Source organism: Scyliorhinus canicula, chromosome 5 (genome assembly GCF_902713615.1).
Source record: "Scyliorhinus canicula chromosome 5, sScyCan1.1, whole genome shotgun sequence".
In the NCBI taxonomy this organism is placed as follows: domain Eukaryota; kingdom Metazoa; phylum Chordata; class Chondrichthyes; order Carcharhiniformes; family Scyliorhinidae; genus Scyliorhinus; species Scyliorhinus canicula.
Window position 1 is genome coordinate 37037048 of NC_052150.1, and position 18271 is coordinate 37055318.

General features: G+C 43.0%; 1 protein-coding gene across 1 annotated transcript in view; it reads right to left on the reverse strand.

The window, feature by feature from the left end:
• LOC119965910 (oxysterol-binding protein-related protein 10-like) overlaps positions 1 to 12485 on the reverse strand; it is a 287075-nt gene extending 274590 nt beyond the window's left edge. The window contains exon 1 of the mRNA XM_038796909.1: positions 11533 to 12485. Coding sequence (XP_038652837.1) covers positions 11533 to 11819 — 287 coding nt within the window. The 5' untranslated portion in view covers positions 11820 to 12485. The remainder of the gene's footprint in view (positions 1 to 11532) is intronic.
• Positions 12486 to 18271: the final 5786 nt, after the last annotated feature.

Below are 18271 nucleotides of genomic sequence, written 5' to 3' on the forward strand. Positions count from 1 at the left end.
TCAATATATACCGCACAATTAGGTAATCCTGAAACGACTGTGTTAGTTAACCGTTGAAATGTGGCTGGGGTGTTTTTCATGCCAAACGGCACAACTTTGAATTGGTATATACCAATTGGAGTCACAAAAGCAGAAATCTCCTTCGTCCTTTTGGATAAAGGTACCAGTTTGGAAAAACTGAAATGTGAGATAGGATAAGAGTCCATTCTTGTAACTGCATTCTTTCTCTAGTCCACGCACAACCGTTGGGTAGCGTCTGGTTTAGGTACCATCACTATGGGTGAGCTCCATTGGCTGCAACCCACTCCAATTATGCAATTTTTAAGTGTACTCTCAGTCTCTTTGTTAACCTGTGCCAATTTTAACGGGATAAGTCTATATGGATGTTGTTTAATTGGAACAGCATTCCCCACATCTACATCATGTATAGCCATTTTAGTACTTCCCAATTTATCTCCACAAACCTGCCCATGTGATATCATTAACTCTTTCAGGTCAGTCCATTTTTCCTCTGGAAGGTAACTCAACAATTTATCCCAATTTTTAAGAACATCCTCATTTTCCAATTTAATTTCAGGTATGTCAAATTCAGTCATCTGGATTTGATCTGGCACGAAAACCTCCTCCTTTTTCTCTCCTTCCCTTTCAAAGTACCTTTTAAGCATATTCACATGACACACTCTGTAATGATCTCTCCAATGATCCTGCACGGAGAAAAGCAAGTAAAAATACTGGTTGTTAACTTTATTCATGAGTGTTATTTCAACTAGATTTCCTTGCTTAATTGAAATATAATGTCAGGTTTAGGAAGGGTTAAATTTTCTGGTTTCACTGAACTGTTAATTGTAAAGCTATTTCTTTGTTGCTAATATAGTTAATTCAGTTTAAATTAAAGTTTGTTTTAACATAAAAGGTACCTATTGGTCAGTGTTATCACTCCTGTGGTACAGTAACTTTTCCTCTCAATTTTAAAAATTGCTAATAGTCTGGTTCTCATCTAGGATCCTAACATCACTTCAATAAGTAGGGAATAATGAAGGCTCCTCTCCATATTTTTGAAAACATTACCAAAATGTTTGATAATTCAAAGTCTACCTTTGCATGTTGCAAACTTTAAAGTTTAATGATCTACATGCAGACATCAAGGGAAAAAAGAAACATGCAACCTATTTATCACTTAAGAATAATCTATTTCTAATCTACTGTCCTCTCAAAGGGTCCATCAATTTGCTGTATCCAATATTTGCCCCAGTTTAGCTGCAGTTAAGGCGGTGGCATTCTTGCAATAATCTGAAGGCTCTAGGGTTCCAATACGACATCAGCACAATACTGAGGGAGTAAAGATAACATCTTTCAGATATGGTCCATCACACGTACACTATATTCGCCAGATTGGCATAAATGTTCCCATGGCACTACTTCAAAAAGGAATAAAGTTAACCCTGGTGTCATGGTCAATATTTATCCCTCAGTCAACATCACACATCTGATCGTTATCAGATTGCTATTTGTAAGAGTTTGCTGTGCATAAATTGGCTGTTAATTGTTGCAGTGACTGCACTTCATTGGTGACAAGGCATTTAAAGAAATAGAAGGATAGTGCGAAGTGCTACTCATCTCTTTCTTAGACAATAACTTTTTGTATTAATTCCTCCAATCTGGTTTCCACCTTTCCAGGGTTTTCCGACCCAAAGTTCCTCTATCACAAAGGCAATTCACTTCCTGTTATACATCGCCCACCTCAGTCCATATCCCTGGAGTCCTCCTTCACCCGTGCCTTCTGCTACCACCATTGCAAAGAGTTCCTAACCCATTTTATCCTTTAACCCTTCATGAACTTCTACTTATCCTAATTTCTGCTGCATGCATCTTGTCCCACATAAATTCCCACTTACTGCTGCCCCCACTGATCCACATTGACACACACACCCACATGAGTTCCCACTTACTGCTGTTATCACTGATCCACATTGACACATACCCGCAGCACCTCCACACACGTTCCTCCAGTTCTGGTCTCACGTTTGTGAACTAACACTTCCAACCCTCCCACTAAAACTTTTACCCCATATTTTGGGATTTCCTGCATATCCTCCTTTTTAAGGACTTCCAAATCAACCATGCAAGTAGTCATTTCACATTTGACTAAATGGAAGGTTTTCTTCCACCTCTGAAGCACCCTGCAATATTTTCCTATGCTTAAGGTGTTCTATAAATGCAAGTTGTGGCTGTTCAGATTGTAACTAAACTTGATAATTTTTTTAATACATAAATCAGGAATTCGCAATCGGGGAGGGGGGGGGGGGTCACAGTGGTTAGCACTGTTGTTTTACAGCACCAGGGACTGGGATACATTTCAAGCTTGGGTCACTGACTGCGCAGAGTCTCCATGTTCTACCCGTGGGTTTCCTTGCCGTGCTTGTTCGGTGAATTGTACATTCTGAATTATCTCGTCAGTGTGCCTGAACAGGTGCCTTAGTGTGGCGACTCGGGGATTTTTAGGGTGGCAAGGTAGCACAGTGGTAAGCACTGTTGTTTCACAGCGCCAGGGTTCCAAGTTCGATTTCCAGCCTGGGTCACTGTCTGTGCGGAGTCTGTACATTCTCTCCATGTCTGCGTGGGTTTCCTTCGGGCGCTCCAGTTTCCTCGCACAAGAGCTTGTTAGGTGAATTTGATATTCTGAATTCTCCCCCAGTGTACCTAAACAGGTGCCGGTGTGGCGGCTAGGGGTTTTTCACAGTAACTTCACTGCAGTGTTAATGTAAGCCTACTTGTGACATTAATAAAGATTATTCTCAAGCAATTATATCAGGGATTTGCAATCAATCATTTGGCATTGCGAGTTCAGAGGTAGCACTGGTTACTATCGAGTAGAGATTCTAGCAGGACAGTCCAGGGATTGGCAACAAACTCCATTACATATTTCACAATTCGTACTTCCAAAACCCCATCAAAACGGTTGGGGACAAAACCATTGGCTTCCACTCAACAGCCTTCCCCCTCAAAACTCTGTGGCACCTATTTTTAAGCTCTAAAACAAAAATGGTGGCTAAATAAAGTTTCAGGAACAATGGATTATATCATGGTTGATGAACAGTCAGATTTGACATTAATGTGAACTGTGTTGGCAGGTTCCATGTCTTTACAGTGCCACTTTATGAAGACTAAATGTGAACATTTGCCAAAATAGTAAATGACACAGGAAACTAAAGTCCTTCATTCAAATGTGAAGAGTGCAAGATGTTCATATTAACTGCATTAGACTCAATGAGTTTCATCAGAAACAGTCAATGGCTTTCAATCCGTTCTGCAAAGTGGATCCCGTGCAAAATATTTTTTTTAATTACAAATTTAGAGTACCCAATTAATTTTTTCCAATTAAGGGGCACTTTATAGAGGGCAGTTCACCTACCCTGCACATCTTTGCGTTGTGGGGGCAAAACCCATGCAAACATGGGGAGAATGTGCCAACTCCACACGGACAGTGACCCAGAGCCGGGATTGAACCTGGGACCTCGACACCGTGAGGCAGCAGGGCGAGCCCACTGCGCCACCGTGCTGCCCGATCCCATGCAAATTGGCAAATTCCCACTAATCCTTTGCTCAAACTTCAAAAAGACAGCATTAGATACCCAAAGGAAAATTCTTCCATATACAATACTATAAATAGATTAGACACAAGAAAAAAGCTATTTATATTTATGCAACACCTTTAATGACTACAGGATATCCCAAATCACTTCAGTCATTGTGGCCACTGCGGGTAGGTAGGGAACATCAACAGCATATGCAATTAAAAATGTTACGTTGATCGAGGGCTAAATAATCGTCAGGACACACTTGCCTGAATGAGATTTCTCACATCCACCTGAAAGGCAATGGTCCTTGCATGAAGTCTAAATTAGGTGTTCAAGTTCTGATGTGGGGCTTGAAACAATTACCCAACTTGGATGAGAATGTTACCACTGACACCTAAATATATAGCAAAGTCATGCCATAGTGTTCATTTAGAACAGCATACGTGCTTCAAAATCAAGATATTTGACTCCAGTGAATGTCAATGGAAAAATTTATATACAATGATGCCCATGATTTTTTTTAAATCAATCAAGTCAGTAAATTAAAGTTTAGCCTTCATCAGCATAAATTTGTCAGCCCTTGCCACCCGTGGCTTGTTGGGAATTCATGTCTGATTCATAAAATTAGTAACAAATGCCAGAATGGGGAATGTGATAACAGTAAATGGCTCCTGGTACATGAATCACAAAAAATTAAGTTGCAGGTACAGCAAGTGATTAGGAAGGCAGATGGAACAACAGAGGGAAGTTTTACTGCACTTCTGCAGTGCATTCGTGAGATCACATCTGAAGTACTATGTAGTTTTGATCTCCTTTTTGAAAAAAGATACAATGCATTAGAAGCAGGTTAATTTGGTTCATTTCGGGATATGGGGCTTAACTTATGGAAAAGGGTTGAATCGGTTAGGCCTGTACCCGTTGGAATTGAGAAGAATGAGAGGTGATCTTACTGAAACATACAAGATCCTCCTGAAGGGTCTTGACAGGATGGATACCAGGAGGATGCTTCCACTTATGGGAGAGACTGCAACTAGTGGGCAAGGATGTTTCTCTTTTGGAGATTAGGAGAATTTATTTTATCTCATAGAAATCTCTTCCCCGGAAAGCAGTGGTGGAAGGCTCATTGAATTTATGGAACACAAAGTCAGACAGATTTTTGATAGACAAGGGAGTCAAGGAATGTGTGTGGGGGAGGGGGGGTTGCAGAGTATATCTGTGCCCGGCCAATCAGTGGTAATCTTATGACTGGCACAGCAGACTAGAGGGGCTGAATGGCCTACTCCATTTCATTTCTTTCTATTTCATTCATGTTCCACCAAGAGCAGTTAAGGACCACACATGCCAAAGTTTTAAGTACAGGTATTCTATCTGTCCTGTGGGAGATTCAGCAGCTTCTATTTGTCAATTTTCCTTCCTTGTTACTCTTACGTGCCAAACTTCAGTGCTATATATGGATACAAGTTTAATTCGGAACCTGCTCAGTTCCCAAACTGAATCATGTTGACCTGAATTGCTAAAACGATAATACAGTGCATCCCTTCACTTCTATTGATCTAATTAATCCGCATTACTATTGTTCCGATAGGGACATTAGTTCTGACCTTTTTCCCCAAAGCCTGCTGAATTTCAAGCCAATTTTCTGACTTTGAATTGAACTCTCAGCTGCAATTGTCAGGACAGATATAAAGCTGGGGAAAAGTTACAGAAATGCAGCAGGTAAATAAAGCCCAAAATCACCCCAGTAGGAAATCAACTCAATATAAATTATAGTGTCCTGCACTTGAGTGCTCTATGACAACACCATCTCCTCCGAGCTTTGTTTCACACAGCACTCCTCCACCACCATCCCCACTCCATCCTGTAGGCACATATGAAAAGGAATGACTGGAAAGCAAGGGGAAAAAGAAGTTAAGGTCTAGAAGAGGTGGGGGGGGGGGGGGCATTCAGGAGAGAAACAATAATATAACATGGTTGGGAGATTACTCAAGGGACAAGAGATTGCGAAATGGGAGCTTCGAGCAAGGCAGAAGGTGAAAGAAGTGCAAATCAGGATTGTGGGCTCAGAGGAATAGTGGCATGCTACAGGAGAGGAAACTGGGGACTAAAATCAAAGACTACTTAGAGCAGAAGGTATTCAGCCCATCAAGTCTGTGCCAGCTCGCTACAAGAGCAATTCAGCTAGGCCTATTTCTTCACGGTTTCCTTGTAAAATTACATTTTGGAAAATGTTCAGACCCTCACTCACTGTTCCAACCCCAAGAAGAATGGGATGGCGTGGGGCCTCACATTTCCCATGGGGACATGGGTAGCGTCACGGAGAGTAAATGGGTGAGTGACATCGAGGGATCTTAAATATGGGTAAACAAGTAAAGCTAGTTTCCCCTGGAGAGCAAACGGGGAACAAGGGTCAGAAATAGAGGCTCTTCACTGCACTCAAGGAGCATCACAAGTTCTGCAACGTGGAGTTGCTGTTGTACGGACGCCTGGACAGCTCTCAACAGTGGCGAAGAGGCTAAAGTAGAGCCATAACTTTAAGTTTTAAGATGGTGAAGAATGATCGATTCATTCCAGGAGTGATACTAGAAGTAATAAGCTTGGTTATTTTATAAACAAGCTTTATTGAAACAATATTTAAACTTCTAAACTTCAACTCGCAACAATAACAGATTACATGCAGTTTCTTAACCTTAACAGACTAGTTCCCATTAAAGAACATTAACAGAACTTGCAGCTCTCATGCCACTTCTCACAGGCAGTCAAAGGCAATACTTGCATTTACGAAGCAATTTTTCTTCCAGTAGGGACATTCGTTCTGACATTTCTCTCCCCCCCCCCCCAAGCCTGCCTTTGAGGCAACTTTCATGCCTTCTTGGATGATTGCCAAAGCCTTCTCCCTATAACTGTTCAAAACCACATTTCTTCTCTCTCTCTCTCCTAAGCTCTGCGCAGCCTCCTCAAAGGTTCTCTGCTGGAGTTTCCAGACTTGAACCCATCAGTGCTATTTTGGCTGTTTGACCAATTTATACAAAAGAACAGAGCCATGCTATTGATATACAATTAAATTTCCACTGACGGACAAAGAGGCTATCAGACTCTGTAATGGGCTAATGGCTGGTCAGACAGGAGTGCCCCGAAGAACAATGGATCTGGGGCATCCTGCGTGTTCCCACAAACAAGTTTAAGTCTGACTGGGACAATGTAACTTGGCCAGGTGTGGGCAGCTCCCTCACCTGTGCTAGCAGGTTTATTTCCTCCTCGTCATTTAACCCCTAAATTACCTGCTACAGTGGAGTCTCATTTCTAATATCTCCCTCACGTGACACTGTAAAGGGCCAAATATCATCACTAGCAGCCAGTGGTGGTACTGTTGAATTAACAGAAACACTCACGCTTCTCCAAGTCCCACAGAAGGGGAAAGTAAAAAACCTTCCCACTTCTTTCTGGAGCTCCTTTATGGATCACTTTAGAACTAGAAAATCTAGCTAAAGCTTGCACAGCACATGCCCCATCTAGTTTTCCACACATTTTGCTAAAACAGACAGAGGAACTATCTCCACATGTTTAAATCAAATCAATCCAAGACTGATTTCAGGTAGCTTCCAGCGTGCCTGAAAACAGTGAAGACAGCCACACTGCCCACGGAGTAAGGTTTAGATCACACATCCAAAAAAGAGTTCAGTGTATCCCAAATTATACCCAAAAGACTGCAGAATAATACCACTTTCTAACATTTGCTAAACATAGCCTATGCCAAGCACCAGGTTGTAGGATCAGGCCAACTATGAGTTTGACAACCCATAGAGGAATGTCTCCATTCAGCTCTTCCTTATAAACTTGCTTCAAGAATGGGGCTTCAGTCATAGTTCCATAGCAATGCACAGTGCTTTTTAAAATCTAAATTTGGAGCAATTAATGAACTGTTCTTAATGTAATAATTAAACTGAATGTTGATATTAAACTATTGCCTGCTAACTGATACTAATAAATGTTCAGTGTTATCACATTTCAGGCATTTGTGTTATGTGCCAACAATCCCTCTTGCTTTCTAAAATAAATCATAAGATTTTCTGAATTTACTGCTGTAACAATGTGACCAATCATCTGTAATACAGGATATAAACAGGCACTGTTATGATAGTGCAATATTCCAAGGTTGAATCAATGACATGCAAATTAAACAATCCTTTCCACATGTAGGCACTCAGCTATATTGTATTAGAAGATGGATTTTCATCCATAATTTATCAAATGACAATTTCAGTTCTGCAATGAAAGACAGCTGCTGAGTTGAAGCATCAAGTCTTAGGTATTTCCCCAGTGGAAATTAAAAATGGAGCACACCTCTTAACAGCTGGCTTTAGATCAGTATTGGCAGAGTCTTGGGAACAGTCACCTGCCTGTCCAGTTAGGGAATAGTGCAGTGTATCAGACAAGAAACAAAATGAGCATTAATTGAATTAATGCAGCATTAAGCTTGATTATATTAGTTTACTTGGACAATTACTGAACTGCTTACTGGATACAGTGAAAGCAAAAGTTTTAGTTTCTCTGACTGTTTAAGATGCTACATGGTATAGTGCTAAATCAATGATTTTTTTTTTAAATCTTCTAGTAACCACAAACTGTCTACTCCACATGCAGTACTGGACATGTTTCTTAAACTAAATATTTTCTGCTCTCAACTATTTGGTATCAATTTGCTATACGTCAAAAAACCATTGGAAATTTTAATCTAGTTGGCAATTTACTTGAATTCACTACAGCTTTGGGTCAGTTAGTTGATTTAAAAATCAAACAAATATCTGAATTTAATAAGCCATTTGCAGAATTTTAAGTCAATCTCAAGCTGTTATCAACAAAACAATACCAACTACAAAGAGGCATCTCAAGGGTACTTTATTATCAAGTTCAAACATGTTATTCTAATTTAATATACGTCAGTGACAAGGCCACAGTAGAACATTGCTTCAGGCATTCTTCCTTCAAATAAACTAACTTGTTGGCAAGTCTAAAAGAAAAGTAACAACAATTCTATAACTTAGGCTGAATTATGAAAAGAAACTCAAAACAAAACCTTTTTGGATAAAGGAATGAAATGTACTGGTAACATGCATCTGATCAACCATTTGGACCAAGTATAACACTCAAGGACAAAAGGACCAAATTAACCACCGTAAAATTAGTTTCCATATTAAGAGGTTTCCCCTCAAAGTAGCAGATATTTGGACCAAACTGGAAATTAAGATTTGTTAAACGGAAGTTTATAAATCTGATCTGGAATGGAATTACAGAATACGTTAAACGAAAAAAAACAGAAAGAGGATGATCAGGTATTCATTCGGACATAAAGATTATATTCTGCTGGATTCAGAGGCAAACTATTTCTCAGAAGAATATTACTTCACACCACTTCCACCCGTCATACTTCATTGCCTTTGGGCCAAGGGAAACAGTGCAGAATTTATTTTCAGGACATGTAAATTGCTGGGACAAAAATCTACAATGGAGTACAATGCTCACCATCTAAAGTTTGAACTGTTTGAATGCCCAAATTGTCATTTATTGACCCAATTTTCAGATTTTGTTAATTTCAGAAGTGTTAAAACTTGGTTGCCCATTGGAGATACTCACTTAGTCAATGTAAGTGATCACTCATCCTTGTCATTAGAAGCACCAAAGATTTTGAATTATCAACTTGATTAGAAACAGATTTAAAAATCCATAAACTCCCCTAAATGTTTCCCATTTCTGATCACTAACATGCAATCCTTTGTGGATGCAAGAGTATAGAAGGATCAGATTTGAAAACTATACATCCTTACCATTCACTTTCAAGTCTCATTTATGCAAAAAATAGCCAGAATAATTGAAGGGATTTTTCTGTAAGAGTGCCTTGCCCAAATAAGATTAATTTGGTAGGAAAGGAAAATGGCCTTAACAGTATTGGTCTGATCTAGCAAAATGTAGGAGATACAGTTTTCATAAATCTAGCTGGCAGAATAAAAGAAAGTTATTTTCATGCAGAATGGTAATATTAGCTACCGACCTAAAATTAAGAAACTTCCTAACAACTAGAATGTTCTAACTATCTACCAAATGCCTATCTGGCAAGCAAACAGATTTCCATCAGTGCTGAATTTGCGAACTGCAGGCCAATAGGGTTGTTGATTATAGCATGTAATCACAGATCAGATACAAATCCGAGACAATTTTGTTTACAGGTAAAGAGTAAAACAAGTTTAAAAATAACACAGCAAGACATCCAAACTATACTCCCTTACTACCCAACGAGTTACATGCAAATCAGCAGTTCATTGAAACATCTTTTAAAGAATGGAGTGACCCAATTACATTAATTACTCCTTTTAAAAATCTAATCCTATATTACAAAAGTCCCAGATTCCAAGTTTAAGCGACAATATCCAAGTATTATTCCTACTGCTTTCCAATCAGGAAAGAAATTATTTTTTCTAAATTATGGTAAAGAGAAATAAGATTTCTATGCAATACAACACCTTACTAAAAATGGGGAGATTTTGATTTGTTAGCTTTTATTCTCTACTGAGTAAATGTTTTTCCATTTATACTGAATAGTATTAACTTAATTTGTCCGCAAATGCGGTCATGTTTGAAGATTGCACCACACTCAAGCCCTGCTTTCTCAAATGGTTACTTAGAAGTAATCGGGAAAATAATTATTTATAAAACTTATGATTATGTAAAAAGGTTGTTAAAATAATCAGAAGTTTTAGAAACTGTCAATATACAAGAAACTGAAACCCACACATGTACAGTGTTGCATCAATTTATGTGACAGCACAGTGCAACAGGCAGCATGTCCTACTGGTATTGACATTTATTTTTTTAAATCCTTTTATAAAGCTGAGCTGCTGCTCAGTGAAGGAGAAAACTAAAGAGAGGAAAGTCATAAAAAGGAGTCCTGAAATGTCTCCCATTAGAATTTACAAAGTGCAGTAAAGGGGGATAGTTCACTCACCAAGCTAGATCTATAGTGGTGGTACATCCTCGACATTCAGTAACCATTATTGTGACACTCATGACACAGGAAAACCCTGTAATTTAACCAGTGCTCATACAATTGAGTGAAAAATGCTTTTTTGGGAAAAACTTCCATCTACAATTTTTTTTAAATATCTGCTGATTGTTTAAGTGAAACAAGAGTTCAAAAGGAATCATAAATTCTCTCTTTAAACAAGAAGCAAAAATATCAATAAAGCCTGTGTAAAACTGACTGATACAACTAGGACAATATCATAATATAAGCAAAGTTCAGATGGTTTATGGTCAGCACACAAAAGCCTGGAAATATGTTCTTAAACTACCATTGTGAAACTGTGAATTTAAATGAAGTTTTAGTACTATTACATAAAGCAGATAATAAATCTATGCCTGAATGTAGGGCATAAAGACATTTACCAATTAAAGTACATTTATATTAAATATTAAGCAGACCGATTTCTCAGATCAGCACTTAACTCCTAAACTAATAAAGTATACTCTGCATATATAATTCACTACTGTATTTATTTTCCTACTCTAGCTCAATGCTTAAGTAGGTCAATGGGTCCAAACCAATCGATTTGAGCTACAAATTTCGCATCATAATACAGTATTATCCAGGTAAACTGCTTTAATCAGAACAGGGCACTCGCAAGAGTGCATCTCAAATGTCGATTTCGAAAAAGAAAAGTGGGTTCCAGTGGCTTATTTGTCTCATTGGCCCTTCTACAAGAAGACTGCACAACAGGATCGTAACATAGGGCTGTTGCCAACCCAGTAGTGGAAAGACAATTTCGGTAACTTTATCTAGAGAAGCGGCTGAATGATCTGGTGCCTTGCGTCTATGGGTACTTCATACATATAACCATCAGTTGCCAGCAGGCTTTCCCCAACAAGGTCGTTGGGGGTGTACACACACTCCCTCGTTTCGTACCTGTTCTGCCAGCCCTGGATCAGATTGGTGTATTTGCTGAGCAGACCCTCCACAACCTTGCCAGCTTCCGGATGGTGTTGCTGCTGATCGTCTCGGACTATCCGCACCGACTCCGCGCTCGTCGTTGTTGCCGCCTCTGCCGAGGTCGGGCTGCTGCAGTTGCTCTTCGCCCTCTCCTGGGTGTTTGTTTCGACCGATCCCCGTTCCCCGGGAGAAATCGAGTTATTTCTCCCACCTCCACCAGCAGCAGCGACGCCGCCCGGAGCCACTTTCTCGGTGTTAAACATCTACCGCGGGAAGAGCGGGCTGTCGTTTATTTTTTAGTTTTTGGGGGGGGGGGGAGAATAATAATTAAAAAGAGCAACGCGCGCGCGCGCTCACACACAAAGTGTCACCGAAAGCGGAGGGAGTTTGCACCGCGGTGTTGGTGGCGATGTGCAGGCAGCGCGCGACACCCGGGGGGTGGAACGTTCAGAATAACGAACGCCCGGCGCTCGAGCTGCCTCAGCGCCACACTCCGTCCCGAGGTGCCCAGAGCGAGCGGGACAATTGGCTGATGCCACCCTGCCGGCGGGCTTGATCTCCTCCCGGGAGCTTCTCCTCTCCCCCTCCCCCTAATCAGGTGGCGGTCCCTCCTTTATCAAATCTGCTGACTTCTCGGTGCCTGTGACGTGGTGCCCCGTCTCGGCGACTCTCTTACGCGTCTAGGAGACGCCTCGCTCCCTTCCCTTCAGTCAGTTAGAGCGCTGACTCTCATTCTCTCCCTCATATTAAAGTCAGGGCTAGCTGCCCGCCCCTGTCACACGATCTCGGAAAGCGTCGTGTGGCCTCAATTTACTCCGGGTCCTCCCTCCCCTTGGAAAAAGCCTCCGCCTACAGCATCCCTTCTACCCCGTAGTTTGGTCCGGAACTCCCCGGGGACTCCAACTCACTACCCCGCCCCCTTCAATGTGAGTTTTCTTCCCTCAGCTGTGACTGGGACTCGCGCACACGAATTGCGTAACGCGCGCGAGTGAGAGAGCGCCCGCGTACGCGCGCACGAGAGAGAGAGAGAGAGAGCGCTCGCGTACACGCGCACGAGAGCACCTGCGTATACGAGAGAGAGTACGCGCGCACGAGAGCACCCGCGTACACGCGGGAGAGAGCGCGTACACGCGTACACGCGCACGAGAGCACCCACGTACACGCGCACGAGAGAGAGCACCCGCGTACACGCACCAGCTGCTAACACATCCCGCGCGAAAATTCGTCTTTGCAATAAATTTAGAGTCCTCAATTCATTCTTTTTCAATTAAGGGGCAATTTAGCTGGTCGATCCACCTACTCTGCACATCTTTGGGATGTGGGGGCGAAACCTACGCAAACACCACGGGGAGAATGTGCAAACTCCACACAGACAGTGACTGCAAACTCCACACAGACAGTGACGAAAATTAATTCGTCTTTGCCGAATTACCAGCTGCCTGTGTTACTGAAGCTGGATTCTCTGATTTTGCGGCTAAATGCCAACGCCAGCATTTTGCGACAGTAAAATCAGCGCTGAACCCTCACCGGTCCCAAGAACGGTAAGGGGCTAGCAGCCACACTGGGTAAAACTTCCACGGATAAACAGCCAGAGAATGGCTGGGTCCTGCATGCGCACGACGACAGCGTGTTGTAGCAGTCGTATAGGTCAAGGGGGTGGACCGTCCAGTTCCTTGTGACCTCCAAAGAGTATGAACTTCCCCGTTAATAAGGGGATCCCACATAGTATGTAAAAGCCCTGACCTGGATGTAAGTTGGAGTAGAGACACCTCAGGGAGCAGAGAGAGTTAACGTGTGTGTAAATAAACCAGTATCTTTGCATTCTACACTTTGTTCCATGTGTCTTCACTCTGTGCGAATTCTGCACTGATGTTGAGGATCAAGTGGAGCTGCCATCAGTGCTGCGTGCTCAGAAAACTTTGCATAGGCTAAGGAGGCCTCTCTTCAGCCAGCAGAAAGGCCTCACATTAGAACATTAGAGCCATATGATGCAGGTGCTGATGATTGGGGAGAATACATTGAACAGATGCAATGTCTTTTTCGAGCCAACACTACAATCGGGGATGAACGACAATCAGTAATATTGTTCATGGCTTGCAGCGGGCCCTTCTATAGTATCATCAAAAGCCTGACATACCCGGATGCACCTGATATCAGGGGCTGTATTCTCCGTTCCTGAGGCTAAGTGTCGACGCCAACAGAGGATCAATGATCTTTCATGACGGGACAATTGGAGAATTGCTGGGTCCGTGCTGCACATGCGCAGGGCTGACAAGGTGCAGCGACACATATGCCTACACCCCACACACCGCTCGGGCCGGAAAAAATGGCACTGGCTGCGCTGAACTGCGTACCTGCCCACCCCGTCCCCATAGCCCACCTCCTGGCCACCCCCACCACTTCCCTCAGCCCTGGCAGGAGCCCCCAGGCCAGCGACAGGGATCTCGGCCGAGTGTGGCAGCACTGAACACTGTCCGCATGCCCTCTCTCTCTCCGTAGAAAATGCCTGGCCTGCGCCGTCGGGAACTCGCCCCATCGGAGGCAGAGCATCATGGGTGGGCCTGCTAATGACTTTGCAACACAGGTTCGATTGCGGCGGCGCACGTTCCGATGATGTCAATTTGGAGGGGGCGGAGCATCGTGACTCAGCAAAAAACTGATTTCGGCGTCGGGAGCCATTATCCGCCGGATCGCCTATCCCGATTTTGGCTTCAGGCAACGGAGAATCCTATCCCAGGTCTTTCACCACCTAGTGGAGGAACATTTTAACCCCAAGCCTCCAATCATCGTTCACCAGTTCTGATTTCACACAGGCTCAGAGTGAATCCACTACCAACATTTTGGCCCGCCTATGGAACTCAACCAACCAAGAAGACCCAGAGATCGGATATGGCCAGTGACAGGCCACAAAGATCAAGGCAACAAACAGCCCCGAGAGGGCCCCACCTCCCGTCATTCCACTAGACACAACTATCCCCGTCGTGAACGGGCATTCTATTTGGACGAAAAGGACAGCTCGTACCAGCAGCTACACTGTGTCGCATCCCCACAGGTGGCACTGATCCAGGTCACACTTCAGGTAAACGGGCACTCAATACAGATGGAGCTGGATACCGGAGCGGCAGTCTCAGTGATCAGCTGCCTGGCTTTTGACAAAATACAGGCGGATATCCAAACATTGGCTCTATGGGTCACCGACATGTGACTGGCGATGTATACGGGGGAGCCATTTGCAATTGCAGATACATCTGTGGTCCTGGTTACATATCAGCAGCATTGGCAAATCTACCATTGGTAGTGATAAGATGAGGTGGACCAAGTTTGCTGAATCGCGACTGGTTGCAGCGCCTCCTCTTCGATTGGCAGCGTTACTACCGCATGTATCCGCATGGACCAGAAGGGGTCTTGGCAAAATTCCCCAATGTTTTTCAGGAGGGGCTAGGTACCATAAAAGAGGCAATGGCCAGGATTAGTGTTGATCCATTGGCGCAGCCGCACTATTTTTGCCCTCGGCCACTCCCGTACGCACTGAGGCCTACAGACCTGGATCGTTTGGGAAGCTTGAGCATTATTGGCTCAGTTCTCCAACTGGGCAGCCCCAGTCAGACTCGTGATGAAGCTTGATAGTTCTGTATGCCTTTGCAGTGACTACAAGATGATAGTAAACCGTGTCTCTCGTCTGGATGGCTACCCAGTTCCACGAACTGAGGATTTATACACAAAGCTTCGTGTTGGTTGCACCTTTACGAAATTAGACATGAGCCACACAAATCTCCAGCTGGTTTTGGACCCTGGCTCCCGACGGTTTGTGAATGATTAATACTCCCCGAGGGCTTTACGAATATACCTGGTTGCCTTTTGGGATCTCTTCGGCATTTGCTATCCTCCAGCGTGTAATGGAGAACATCCAGCAGCAATTGCCCCGAGTTGCAGTCTACCTGGATGATGTACTGATTACAGGCTCATCTGACCAGAAGCATCTACAGAACCTAGCCAAAGTCCTATGGCATTTCAAGGAGGCCGACATTCACCTACGCCAGGCGAAATGTGTGTTCCACGCGGCAGAAGTCACATATTTAGGATACAGTGTGGACCGCCACGGCTTGCACCCCATCAAGGACAAGGGGCGAGCCACACTGCAGGCCCCCGTGCTTGAGGGTCCAACAAAACTTAGTTCTTTCTTGGGACTAGTAAACTACGATGGGAAATTCATCCCAACCTAGCGACCCTATTAGCCCCCTCCATTGACTTGAAAAACAGCCAACAATGCGCAGATCGAGAAGGAGGGTCTGGCCGGCATTTTTGGGGTGAAGAAGTTTCACCAGTATGTCTATGGACATGTGTTCACAGGTCTCTGTTAGATCTCTTTAAAGAGAACCGGATGATCTCTCCCATAGCATCCGCTCGGATGCAGCATTAGGTCCTGCTACTTGCCGCATCTGAGTACGCACTGGAACACCGTTCAGGAATAAAGATTCCCCATGCAAATGCATTGGGCCGCCTCCCCCACCCCACCATGCCGCCAATACCAGCCATGGACAACAAAGTCGTTGCCATATTACATTTTCTGAACTCTGCTGGTCACGGCATCTCGGATTTGGGTTTGGAACCAATCGGACCAATAAGACAGAGACTCCTGCCCTAATGTCCAGTTTAAATTCTATTTTGTATCCTTGGGGCTTCTAATTCTACAGAGTTGAACTGTATGTTGGCTTCTTTGATTTCACCAGGGAAATTATCAGGTGAGAAAGGGGTATCTCCTATTTCTTGTACCTCAAAATGATTGGGAACATGGTCTAACTGCCTTCCCTTGAATGGTGTTTTAGATTTGCAAAACAGTTTTAAATGACCAGTCCTGCCACAGAGAAAGCATTTAGCTCCTCCTGCTGGGCAACCTTCATGGCAGTCTTATTTGTTGGCACCGAGAGCATTTGAACATCTGTGGAAGAGTTCAACCTGCCCCTTTGGTACTTTGTTGTGAGCTCTTTGGTGGGCAGGGATCCTGACCTTGGGATTGTATATTAAATTACACGCCAATTCTGGGGTTGTAACTCTGCCTGCCTGCCAGAGGAAACCCACACAGACATGGGGAGAAAGTGCAAACACCACATAGACAGTCACCCAAGGCCAGAATTGAACCCGGGACCCTGGAGCTGTGAGGCAGCAGTGCGAAATGCTGTGCCACCATGCCGCCCAATATTGTGATTTTTGAAGTGTTCTTTTACTATATCTTAATAATTGATTCTAGCATTTTCCCTCTTTGTGATGTCAGGCTCACTAGCATGTAGTTAGTTCCCTGATCTCTGTCTCCCTCCTTTTTGCAATCAAGGATCTAGAAAAACTCTCAAAGATCAAAACTAATGCATCTACGATCTCTGCAGCCTCCACTTTTAAAACCTAGGTTGTTAGCCATCAGTTCCATGGGATTTGTCAGTTTGTAATCCCATTAATTTCTCCACTGCTTTTTCTTTACTGATATTAATTACTTGAATTTCCTCACTGTGGAGATTGTCGCTTCAAGGGCAACACAGCAGAGTAAGGGTCAGCTGGCTAGGGGGACCAACAAGAACTCGGAGTAGGGAATCACCTCAGAGGGTGGAGCTCTTTTAGGCAGGCGACATGCCAGCTGTTGACATGTGGGTGCTGAATAACTCTCATCAATCAATATGTTTTGCGCTTATTAATTAAATCTCTGGCCGTTATTCATTCTGCACTTTCGAGAATTGGATTACATCAAGCATTGCGGGGGGGGCGGGGGGGTGGGGGGGGAGGGGGGGGGGACTGACGTTAATGGTGAGTATGGGTGATTCGTGATTCCTTTTTGTTATTTGTTTATGTTAACATGCGGGATGCTGTTTGGGGGTTTGATGGGAGAATGGGATTGTTGTTATTGATATGGTGATTGACATTGCATTAGTTACTGATTATTGATTTTGTTGGTGGGTGTAAATTTGGGGAGAAATGTGAAAAAGGAGAATAAAAATATTTTTTATAAAAATTAATTACATCTCTGATCTCTAATTGCATCTTTATACTCACTCTCATTAGTTCCCCCACAATTTTCAGTGTGTTCTTTGTGTCATATATTGTAAAGACAGGCATCAAATATGTAAATGTCATTTCAATGCCCTGCTTCCCTCTCATGGTTTCACCTGTAACTGCTTTTAAGGGACCAATGTTTCCCTTTTTTCTACTTGCTTCCTTTTTACATCTAAAAGTTCTTAATATCTGTTTTTATAGTTCTTTCTCATTTACTCTCCCTCTTTGTCAATTTCTTCATTTGTTGATTTTTAATACCCTTCCAATCCTCAGGCTTACCCCTGTTTGTGGCAACATTGTAAGCCTCTTTTTATAATATAATACTATCCTTTTTTTCTAGTTAGCCATTGAGGTACCACTTTTCCAGTGGAGTTATTATTCTCAAGGAAATGCACATTTGTTAAAATTTTATTTCTTTAAATGTTGTGTCTTTGTCCTCTCCTCTACAAATGTGTCCACATTGGGAGAGTGTTGAATTGTAATGTCTGCGGATGTCCTTTATAAATCAATGAATGACTGGCTTGTTGGCAGCACAGTACTCTCAATCAGAAAGTCAAAATTACACCAGAGAGCATCTGGAACAGCTGTCAATAAGCTAAAAGGATCTTTTCAGTAAACTGACTCCTGAGCATGGGCAAAGGATTTGATGATCATGTTTAGATAGAGTCAGATGTAT